This window comes from Mustela nigripes, chromosome X (assembly GCF_022355385.1).
Source record: "Mustela nigripes isolate SB6536 chromosome X, MUSNIG.SB6536, whole genome shotgun sequence".
Taxonomy (NCBI): Eukaryota; Metazoa; Chordata; class Mammalia; order Carnivora; family Mustelidae; genus Mustela; species Mustela nigripes.
In genome coordinates this window covers 16,049,664-16,061,460 of record NC_081575.1, presented here as the reverse complement: position 1 = coordinate 16,061,460, position 11,797 = coordinate 16,049,664, and the positions used below count along the sequence as shown (strand labels likewise).

General features: G+C 58.6%; 1 protein-coding gene across 1 annotated transcript; it reads right to left on the bottom strand.

The window, feature by feature from the left end:
- Positions 1–6,342: 6,342 nt before the first annotated feature.
- Positions 6,343–9,853, bottom strand: SMIM10L2B (small integral membrane protein 10 like 2B). Its single transcript, XM_059385488.1, has 2 exons — positions 9,035–9,853; positions 6,343–8,227 (listed from the first exon to the last, which is right to left on the bottom strand). The coding sequence occupies exon 1, from the start codon at positions 9,669–9,671 to the stop codon at positions 9,435–9,437; it is 237 nt and encodes a 78-aa protein (XP_059241471.1). The 5' UTR covers positions 9,672–9,853; the 3' UTR covers positions 6,343–8,227; positions 9,035–9,434.
- Positions 9,854–11,797: the final 1,944 nt, after the last annotated feature.

The following is an 11,797-nucleotide window of genomic DNA, read 5'->3' as shown; positions in this document are numbered from 1 at the left end:
ACTGAAAATCTAGGTCCTCTTGAACGTCAAGTGCTTTACTAAGCTTGTCATTCTCTGGAGAGCAGGAAAACAAACTGAAGTGTACACTCTGTGCATTGGAAATTGGGCTCAGAGAAAAGGGATCAGAGACTCCTAAATGCTGAGATTTATTTTTTTTTTAAGATTTTATTTATCTGGGGTGTCTGGGTGGCTCAGTGGGTTAAGCCTCTGCCTTTGGCTTAGGTCATGATCCCAGGGTCCTGGGATCGAGCCCCGCATCGGGCTCCCTGCTCAGTGGGGAGCCTGCTTCCCTTCCTCTCTCTCTGCCTGCCTCTCTGCCTACTTGTGATCTCTGGCCTGTCAAATAAATAAATAAAAGATTTAAAAAAAGATTTTATTTATCTATTTGACAGAGAGAGAAAGAGAGAGAGAGATCACAAGTAGGCAGAGAGGCAGGCAGAGAGAGGAGGAAGCAGGCTCTCCGCTGAGCAGGGGCTCTGAGCCTGATGCGGGGCTCTATCCCAGGACCCTGAGATTACGACCTGAGATGAAGGCAGAGGCTTTACCCACTGAGCCCCCTAAATGCTGAGATTTCTTGAAATGTGTTTGAGAGGAGAGTGGCAAGGCCATATTTATGTTTTCCATGAATCATATTATTGGGAATGGGAATGGATTTGGCACTGGCACAGGGTGGGGCTAAAAACCTGGGAAGACATAGACAGTGACCAGAAACTTGCAGAGAAGCAACAGAAAAATAATCTGTATCTAAACCAAGGCAGGCATGATGGGGATTGGAAAGTGGGGATGGATTCCTGAAGCCACGGGGAGTCGAGTCTTGCTACCTGGATACTTGAGGTAGAAGGATATAGTTGACTCAGATCAGACATGACTCCTGATTTCTGGGTGGATAGCTGGTGATCTAGGGAGCCAAGGAAGAAAAGAAGGGCATTTTTTGAAAATACAATTGTCACTGGGAGCATTTTGAATTGGAACTTTTGAGTGTGCCATTAGCAGTTAGATCTGTGGTCCCTCCCCCCCCCCCAAAAGGTCTGTGGTCCCAGCCTGCTTGGTTACCACAACTTCAGCCTGGTCCTCGGCATTCCAGGGTAATGATCTCATTTTTACAAGAGTTAGGAGTTGAAGTAAACTGATCAGAGATTGATCTACAAACTAGCATGTCAATCGCCTTTCATGATGGAGAACTACAATGGTCGCAATAAACTACTAGCATGCATTTAGAAAGCAGAAGTTATTCTTAAAGGAAGGGGTTCCCAGGACAGGTGTATTTTAACTGAATAGTCAGGACATAAGGACCTCAGGAGCTCCAGGTCAGTCATATAGTCCTCTAAAGATATATGAGGGTGTGGGGCACCGGGGGCGGGGGCAGGGGGCTCAGTCTTTAAGCAGCTGCCTTGGGCTTGGGTAATGATCCCAGCATCCTAGGATCCAGCCCCCTATCAGGCTCCCTGATCAGCAGGGAGCCTGCTTCTTCCTCTCCCACTTCCCTTGCTTGTGTTCTCTCTCTTTCACCATCTCTGTCTGTCACAAATAAAATCTTTAAAGAAATAGTTATGTGAGGGTCCCAGAGAAAGGAATGTGGCTGACTTTGCAATTTTAATCCTATCTGCTGAAGAATTTGTTGTGCTCCTTGGAAGTCCTCCTGATGGAAAAGCATGGAGAGGGATGAGTGGAGGCTGGAGGGCAGATCAGAACAGGGAGGGATATGGCCAGGCTCTTGTGCTTCAGAGCTCCCAGAGGCACTGCTGAGAGAGACAGACAGACGGACAGCACCCAGAGTCTTGCTGCGTGGCTGCTGGGGGCCAAGCGGTCAGGCACGCTAGGACGCAGGACGTTTCCAGCAAGGCCGGGCCCAGAGGAGACCTGGGAGCTTCGGGGCCCTCCCTGCAGACGGGAGCTGCAGGACAGCCATCAGAGTCACAGGCGGCTGTCTTTCCCAGAGGGGGACCCGTGTGGACAGAGGGAGTGCCCTCTGCTTCAGGTTCTCCTTCTCTCCTTTTCCATCCCTGTTGTCCCTCCCAGTCCTCCACCCCGCAGCGCAGGGCTGGCCGAGGAGAGGGGCCAGCCGAGGTGCGGACACCGCCAAGGAAAGCCAGATTGAAAGATCGAGGGACCAGAGCGCTAGGGACGGTGCTCCCGGTGTGCAGGGCGCCCCAGCGGCTGTGACCTCCGCGGCCCGTCCCCTGCGCCCGGCACCCCCGCAGCATGGCGACATCCGGACCCCGAGACAGCCTGCCTGGAGGATGTGGCCCGTGCTCCTCTCGCCGGCCACGAAGCTGGGGCTCAGGGAGCCGCCGGGCTCTTCCCACGGCCACTGGGAAGCTGTCCCGCTGCTGGACCCAGCGACGGAGTCCATGGCCTTGACACCGACACTGGGCTTCCTTTTGGCTTCCCGGAGAAGGAGCAGCCTGTATGACCGGCTACGAGGAAGGCTCCTAGCCAATAGAGACCAGTCCTCCTTCCCCAAGACCGCTCCCACGCGCCGGGCTCCGTGCCCAGGGCTGACTCCCTGACCTGCCTGACTTCCCCGATTGCTCACAGGACCTCGGAATTACCAATCCGTGTGCCCAGGAAGAACGTGAAGGGCGGAGAGTACGAACGAGGGGCCTGGCACCCGCCTCATAGCCCGAAGAGCCGGGGTTCCAGCCCGGCGGCTCTCCGCTCCCAAGCCGGCTGGAACCGCAAGGCGCCTCCTTTCTAGACGGGACTGGCCGTCTCCGGGTGTTAATGGAGTTCTGAACAGACCTGGGGACACCGGGGGCCCCGGCTCCCCATGCTGGGTCGGAAAATCACAGTGGTAGCATGCATGTCATCGGAAGCACATGGTCCTTCCTGGGTCTTCTTCGCTCGAGATCTTGCGTCTCGGGTAACTCGAAAACCTACAAATGTCAGCCTCGTGTTTTACCCATTTACAGGAAGCGAATGCTGCCCAAGCGGGATGACCGGCTCTTTGCTCCCGGCCCGGTCTGGCTTGTGCTACGAGAGCGCCGCCACCTGCTGGCGACTCCCTTGAACTACAGCAGACAGCCTGGACGGGGCGGGTCGGCGGGCAGGGGCCCAGCCCCGCAGAGCAGGTTTGGATAAGGGGAAGGGAAGGAGGTCTTGGGGCGACTAAAGGAGGTCGGGGATGTGGGTCTCAAGGGGAGCCTGCAGGGCATCTGCTTTAGCCGGTTCACTGTGATGCCCGGGGTGATCGGGCCTGACTTTTTCTGAAATTTGACGTCAGGGAGAAGCCGCCCCGCGGTTCAGCTGAGCACCGCAGTCCCTGCAGGGGCATAAGGGGTGGTTTCCTCTCTGACACGCACGGCACGGCTTTGAGGTAAGTGCTCTCTGTGATGTGAGCTTAGGGTCAAGTTGCATTTTTACGGGCGTGTTTTTCCAGGGATGCCAGGACTTTCTTGAAAATAGGATCGTCTCTCTATTGGACTGCCTGGGTGCTTCTGTCAAAAGCCCGTCCTCCGCGCAGTTCTGAGCATATTCTGAGCTCTCGGTTCTGTCCACTGATCTCTATCTTTCCGCAGTAGCACAAGGCCTGGATGAAGGCTGTGAGTCTTGAAATCAGGTACTGAAAATCCCGAAACTCGGTTCACTTTCCAAATTGTTTGGCTCTCCTCAGCCCTCTGCATTTATGTGCAAACGTTGGAATCACCTCGGTCATCTCTTTAAGAAGCCCTGATATCACTTTTCCTTTCCAATCAGAATGCTTGTATTTGGTGGTAGTGGGGGGGGGGGGAATGAGGAACTTAGTGCACTGGCTAGGATCTCCCCTATAATGTAGAATAGAAATGGCAAAAGGGCACAGCCTGCATTGTTCCCGAGGGCAGAGAAAATATTCATTCTCTCACCATTAAGTGCTATGCGCACGGTAAGATTGGGTAGACCCTCCTTACTGGGCTGAGAAAATGCCTTTCTATATACCAATTTCGCTGAAAATGATGCTCGTGGACGGGTGTTGGATTTTGTCAAATCTTCCGGCACCTACTGTAAGGGTCAGGTTTTCCCCCTTCTTATATTAATATGGAGTAAACCGTGAATTGACTTTAAGATGAAATCAACGTTGCATTCCGGGAGAAATCCCACTTGGTCCCGGTACGTATCTCCAGGGTGTTTGGACCCAGCCTTGCCTGGTCTCTCCACCATTCACACAGCATGTGGTCCCAGTGGCTGAGAAAAGAGAATTGCATGGTTGGGGGTGAAGAGCCACCAGCATGTTCTAGGGCCGCAGCCCTGCTCGAAAGCCTTCCAGGACAGGCTCTCATCTTCCCAAGGCCCCCACCGAGGAGCCCCCCGGCCCCCTCAAGCGCACACAGGGGCACCGGCCCCAGCCCATTTCTCTACGGCCAGCATATTGGCTGTCTCAGCAGGAGCGGAGGAGACAGACCCTCCTTGCCCTCCACCTCTCAGTGGCCACGAGAGCCGGTCTGCTGCCTCGCCACTGCCTGGATGGTGGCAGGGGCGGGCCCTACAGGAGGCAGGCTTAGAGGTCTGGAGCTTGGGGCCCCTGCGACGGCAGCAGTGATCCTTGTGGGTACAGAGGCTGAGGCACAGAAGCAGGAGGCACGGGCCCTGACAGGCTGCTGTGACCACAGAACATGCACAAGGCGGAGACTGTGAGAGAGGCAGGCCTTCTGCTTTGTTTCGTGTGGCGGGCCACGCGGGTGCTGGTGACCTTGGGACCTTGCTCGGCCTTGGGACCAGGGCTGTGGCCTTCCTCCACGGGAAGGTGGACCCTCAGAGGGCGACAGCCTAAGGCAGCTCGGTGCCCTGCCATGGACTATCTCCGTCCTTCTGCGCCCACTCAAGGATCTTCTCCAGAGGGGCTCCCCTAACTCGGTCCCGGTCCCGGCTACAAGGGTGGCTCCATCTCGTGGTTATGGGGGAGGCGTGTGCCCCAGTCCCCGACAGCTGGGTCTGCATTCCCCTAAGCCTCTGATTTTCCTGTCCCACCCCAGTGCTGACAATGCTGGCAGAGAAGCCTGTGGGGGGGAGGGCTTCCCCTCCCCTGCATGTCCCCAGCATTTCCAGCAGACTCCTTCCTGAGTCCCCACATGCTGGGTCTCCCTGATTGGAGGGTGCATTTGACTTTGTTTCCCAAACACACGTGTCTTTGACGCCAAGTGGTCAAGTCCTAGGTCAGTTGCTGGAAGCAGGCTTGGGGCCACGTGGAAGGGGCTGCGCTTTGTATCCTGAAATCCTGCCCCAGAGTTGGGAACTGAAGGGGGCTGACTCAGGGGACACCAGGGCAGGCATCACTATGTCAGGGGCACCCACGAACACCGAGAAGTTTTGCTGGGGTAGACGGCAGTCCTACCCTGACACATGGATCTGATGAGCCGAGCCCGTGTCTTTGCCAAGCACCGGACTCAGGGCCGTCCAAGCATTATTGCCACACGGCCCTCAGAAAACCCTGCAGGGAGGTGGCAGTGTCATCATGTCCCCGTTACAGCCGGGAGCAGGGGACACATGCCCAGGGGTGAGGGGGCACCAAGTAGAGTCACCCAGACCCCGAGGCCCAGCAGCTGTGTGACCCTTGGACTGGGTTGGGGCCAACAGGGACTGAACAGAACCATCTGGACTAAGCAGAGGGAAGCTCAGGGTGCTGGCAGGGACCGGGCTCTGATCCTCCTGTGGTGGCAGGTGTCCCAAGGCTCTGCCTTGTCAGGGTGCTTTGGCTCCTGGTAGTTCCCAGCGGGCAGAGCACCCCCAAGGCCCTTACCCCAGGCTGTGAACCTCCGGGGACCATGACTCTGCACCCTCAGGAGCCCTCCCCCATGGGGACGGGTCGGGGGGCTTCCCTTCTTCTAGCTCAGCCCCTGGGCACCCCCTGGGGACCCTCCCCATGGCCAGGCTTCTCTGGGGACTCACTAGGCTGGGGCTCAGAAGGCACAGTTTGGGTCTCAGCCGGGGGGAAGGGCAGCAGGCTTCTGGTCCCCAAGGTTTTATCTTTTCCAAAACTGGGCACCCACCTTGCCGTTAGGGAGGCCAGGGGCACCTCGCCACCTGCTATGGCAGACGGACCCCGGGTGACCCAAAATGATGTGCAAGGAGCTTCCTTCACCCCATCACCCCAAGCCCATCCTCAAGTTTCCACTGTAGTAAGCACTTTCTGAGGCCGGGCTCTGAAACAGAGAGAACACCTAGGTCTCCGGTTATTCAAATAAAGGTTGAGAACGAGACAAATTGCCACCATCTGGCCAGGCCTGTGCAGCAGCCTTCTCCTCTGGGGCCCCTGGCCTGCAGGCGGTCCCCCAGCATCACTGGGCAGGCCCCCACCCTGCAGCCCTCCCTGGCTCTCCCTCCCCTGCTCCCAACCCTCCAGGGGACCCCACACCAGGAGAGGAGGCCTCCAATTTGACTGGATTTTATTGAACTCAGGGAGGGGTGTATCTTTTTAACTTAGAGGGACAAGATTCGACAACAGCAGGAACACGAGCGTTTCTCTGAGCAGCCCGTGCTGACCAGGACAGTGAATCACACACAGGAAAGGGACAGTCATCTTCTTCAGCCCGTGTCTCGGATTTTGCAGAAGCTCTGCTGTCTGGAACACAGACTGCAAATAAATAAAGTGCATGGAGAGCCTGTCAGGCAGCCAGGGCCCAGTGCGGGTGGGGGCGGGGGAGGGCAGCTCGATAACTACTCAAGGCCAAACCCTACTCAAGGCCAATCCTGTCCGAAGAGCAGGGGCAGGACCACAGGCCAAAGAAGTACAGCCCCTGCTGGGGCCGTGCTGAGACTTCCCGGACCCCCAGGGCAGACTGGCATGGGCTGGGGTGCCCTGCGGGGCAGGCGTCTTGTGTCAGGGCCCTGGGGCTTCCCACTCTCTCTGTGAGGAAGAGGATTCCCAGGCCCCAGGCAGCTCCAGCTGAGCCTCAAGGCCCCGGCCAGGGAGCGGATCACCCCGAGGGTGAGATGGGGCCTTGCAAGGGGGCATATCTGTGGATCGGCCCTAGAGAGGCCCTGCGGGGCTCTCACACGCTGTCCCCAGACATCTGTGGATGGAGTCGGCAGGCCGGCAGGCTCCTAGACGTGATCCTGGGTGGAGAGGATTGGGGTACAGGAGGTGCCACCTGGACCCGGGACCGCAGAACCCTTGGCACGAGGTGAGAGCCATCACACCCTGTCTGTGGGAAGCTGCAGGGCACACATGGTGGCCTCATTGGGCCTCGGTCCCCAGGGTGAGGCAGGCAGAGCTCTTCGCTCAGGACCCGTCCTCTAGAGGGCGACTAAGGAGGGCAGAAGGGTGACACAGGGCCACTCTGTCCCTGGGGCTGGACAGACTGCTTCGGTTTTCAGTCCCAGGAATTTGGAGCCTGGGGACCGAGAGCAACTGGGGACAGAGTGGCTGGGGGACTGGGGTCTTTCCTGGCCCCCTTGAGGCCATAGCTGGCCATCCCGGTGGGCCAAGGAGCCGCACATCTGGGGCCTCAGGGCCAATCCAAGCCCATCCAGAGGACGTTCTCTGGCCCAATCCCAGACTGGGGGGTGACGAGCCCGGGGACCCATCTCAGGTTTATCCCTTCACCCTCCTGGTTCCAGCCTGTGCCCAGGGGCCCTGCCACCACCCCACCCCCACTCTGCCACCCAAACCGAGAGGCCCGTGCCACCCAGCTGCCGAGGAGCTCTTGGTCCAGCCTGGCGTGGGGTGGCAGGGGAGGCCAGGCTCTGTGGGTAGAGCCCTCCGCTCTGCAAGGCATTCTAGGACTCTCCCCTGTGTCCATCTCAGCTCTGACGGTCTTCCCTGGGGCCTCCCACACCACCCCAAGAAGAGCCGGTTCCCCACATTCCCTACCCTGGACCTCGTTCTCTCCCCCTACGTCCCCCAGGGGGGCCTTGAACTCCCCTTCCCCACAGAGCCAGATTTTCTCAAAGACAGGGCGCAGATTCAGCCCCACTCCTTTGTATCTGTAGGACAAGGACACATCTCTCCCAGTCCCAGAGCCAGCTCTTCCAGTCATCAGGTGGGGAGCGCAGAACGCCCTCAAAGTGTCGTCGCTAGGAGATGCAGCGCTGAGGTGACAGGGTCACGTCCTTCCCCATGCCAGAACGGGACCACCGGCTACCCCAGCAGCCGGTGCCTCTGCCTGGAAGGTCCTTTCTCTCCTCCCGGGCTAGGCCCTTTGCCCAGCAGCTCCCCAGGCAGCACTGGGCCCAGGGGCCGCCTCTGGGCAGGGATTGCAGTCTCTCGACAAGGCCACGGAAGGGGTGGGTCACCACCTACAAACACTGGTTCCTGAAAGACAGAGAGATGGAGACTCCACAGTGGTCCCACAGAGTGTGGGGCGCCTTCCCCCAAGGGCTGCCTCCTCGCAAGCCGCTGCTCCACCCGCTCTCCGCTCCCCAGCCTGCGAGCTGCCCTGGGCTCAAGGAGACCCCCATTTCCCTGGCTCCTCTGGGCGCACAGGGACTGCTGGATGCGGCCTTCAGTGGCACCAGGAGGGCAGACCTAGGGGCAGACCTAGGGGCCGGTGGGAGGGTGGCGGCAGGGATAGGGTCGAGCGGCCTTCCCACTCCTCTGGGTCTCCAAATGGCCAAGTGCCCAGCGCCAGAGGACGCCCCCAGGACGGGAGGGGAGCCCCAGGCACAGAAGGAGCAGGCCCCCAACACAGGGCTAGAGGCAGCTGCCCAGACCCCAGGGGCCTGAGGGTTTAGAAGAGGCACCCACCAGGGCTTTGGCCAAGAACACAACCCCCCTCCCTGTCTGGCTCCCCAAGGGGCTGAAAGGTGGCAACATCTTTTCCTTCTGGAGCCTTCCCCGGCGCCTCCCCCAGCCCATTCCTCTCCATTCCCTGGGGTTCAGGTGGCAGCACCAGGGCCTCTGGGGAGAGCAGGGCGGGATGGGCTGACGCTCCGAGATGCCCTCGCCGCCCCCGCCCCACCCGTCCGGGAATGAGGACCAGAGAGTATGGGGTGCCTGTGGCCTCCCGCCTGGGCAGCTCAGGGGCTGGCTTCCTGGGGTCCCGTCCACAGTGCCCCCTGCCACCGAGACGTCATGGCAAGCGCCGCCGCCAGCCCGCGGGTCCAGCCTCTGGCCTCCTACCTTGTGGATCGGGGCCAGTCAAGTCCCTGCTGCAGAATTTTTCCTTGCGGCTTCCCGGGCTCTGGCCAACGTGAGGCAACAGGTCGGCCGCCCTCGAATCGTTTTTTGGTTTGTTTGGTTTTTTCCCCTCGAGCCCGACAGTAAGGGCCCGTTTGCAGAGTTTCTGTGCAATAGGTCACCGGCCACGCCGCGGGCGGGCGGCCGGTCGTGGCCGGGGCCCGGCCGGGTGGCTGGGCGGCCGGGTGGCCGGCGCCCCCCCGCGGAGGTCTAGGGCCCGCGGGCCCGGGCGGCCCCGCCTCCTGCCCCCGCCGCGTCCCGCCGGCCGTCCTCCATGCCGGCGCCCCTGCCCGGCGCGGCCCGGTGCGCGGGACCCTCCGGCGGGGGCTGCGGCGGCGCCCGCTCACTCGATCCGCACCTGCAGGCGGACGTTGAGCATCACCGAGGCCACCACGTAGAAGTAGGGGAAGTTCATGCGCAGCCGCCAGGCCAGGTCGAAGAAGGTGATCAGCGTGCGCGTCAGCCCCTTGCAGAAGGCGCCGTACGAGCCGCGGGCCGCCGCCGAGCGCGACAGCCGCACCGCCAGGCCCGACAGGGCCGCCGCCGCCGCCGCCGCCGACAGAGCCGCCGACGCCGCCATGGGTCCCGGCCGGCGCAGGCCCCGCCGACCCAGGGGAGAGCGTGCGGCCGGACAGGTGGACGCGAGGCCTGAGGCGCCCCGCCGGCCGCCGGTGCCCTCCCGCCCCGCCCCGCCCCCGTCACTCCTTCCCTGGCTGGGTCCGGGATGCAGCCTCCGCGGCCGCCTCCACGCCTCCGCCGCCGCCCCTCCCGAGCAGCCTAGGGCGAGCCCCGCCCCTCGCCGGCTGCCGGGGCGGCCGCCGCCAGCGTAACCCCGCCCCTCGTGTGGCCACGCCCCTTCCCGGGCTCCGCGGAGCGGCCGCCGCCGGCCCGGGACCGCCCACAGGACCTCCCCGCCAGCGAGCCCCGCCTCCTCCTGGGCGCCCAAGGGCAGAGCTCGAGGGCAGGAAGGGGTTGGAAGGTGGTATCCCCGGGGATCGCTTTTGGGGCGTGTCCTTGAGAGTAGCGGTCGGAGCCGGTGTGTGCGGCGGAGTGTCTGTACTGCCAGGCTCCTTCCTTGCAGATGGCCTCCTGTTTACTGTATCCCCCTTCCCCACTGTCTCCGCACAAAACCCGGCCAGGCAACCCATTGTACCTTTCTTTAATCCGCGTATCTCTGCTAATTCAGCGGCACTGAAGAGTTTCAGGAAAGCACGGGCGCGTTTTTTTCTTTTTGCTGGTCATGTATATAATTATCCCATTGTTCTTCTTTTACCTGTTAAGGAGGAAAACTTTCCCTGTATACTCTTGATTCTATTTGTACACACATCCTAGGTGTGTCTTTTTTTATGATTTTATTTATTTATTTGACAGAGGGAGAGCGATCTTAAGTAGGCAGAGCAGCAGACAGAGAGGGGAAGCAGGCTCCCCGCTGAGCTGAGAACCCGATATGGGGCTGGATCCCAGGATCCTGAGATCATGACCCCAGTAGAAGGCAGAAGCTTAACCCACTGAGCCACCCAGGTGCCCCCACATCCTAGGTTTTGAAAGAAATCAACAACAGGCAGATTAACTGCAGAAAAGATATACACATCTATTAATTTTTGATATTAACTGCATGGAGACATCACAGGGAAAAAATAGTGAGCACCTAGGCAGTGAGATCTGAAAGCTTATATACCATCTTAATAGGGGAAGGGGAACAGAGATGTAGGCAATTTAGGGGAGACTAAATGCCTTTAGGAAACACTAGTGGGTTTTTAGTTAGAATAGATAGGAGATATGATAGTTTGTGACAGAATCTGGATGTGGTGTGGAATTCTCATTTCCCCGCTGTGGTCAGAATCAGTTTCCCCGGTTGATGAAATTTCTAAGGAGGGGTTTTAGGACAATTGAGTTCCTTTTGGAGGATCTATCTTTAGGCCCATAAGGGGATGTTAATCTTAAAATAGTCAGTGTTTACCAGCAAAAATATGTTTATGTGGGAATAGGAGAGAATTACAACGAAGGTCAAGGAAACAAGGACTTAATTGCAGGGAAATCTGGAGAACAAAAGAAAGGAAGGTTTTTTTAAAAAAATATTTTATTTATTTATTTGAGAGATGTGAGCAAGAGAGCACAGGAGCAGGGTCAGAGGGAGAGGGAGTAGCTGACTCCCCTGCTGAACAAGGAGCTGGACTTGGGGCTGTATCCCAAGATCCTGGGATCATGACCTGAGCCGAAGGCAGATGCTTAACTCATCAAGCCTCCCAGGTGCCCCAAGAAGGCCCTTTTATAGAGGAAAGGGGGAGACTGGGATTGCTGTTGGAAAGAAAAAGTCCGTTAGAGTAAGCTCGGAGTTCCCAGTATAGTAGCTTTTCATTGCCTTAAGTTATGACTGCCTCCCATTGGCTGGGCTGCTGGGGGAGAGGGAAGGGAAGACACCTTTATTTTTTCCGCTGGGATAGTAATAGCTAATGCAGTGTCTTATTTGCAAAGTATGTCTTTTCTGTTGGCGTCTGCAATGCACAAGGAATGGTAGGACCGAAGAGCTCCCCTTTTCTGGTCTCCTGACTCTACTTAATTTTTATTTATTTCTTTATTTTTAAGATTTTATTTATGCGTTTGAGAGGGAGAGACAGAGCACCAGCAGGAAGAGCAGCAGAGGGAGAGGGAAAAGCAGGCTCCCGGCTGAGCAGGGTGTCTGACATGGGACTCAATCCCAGGACC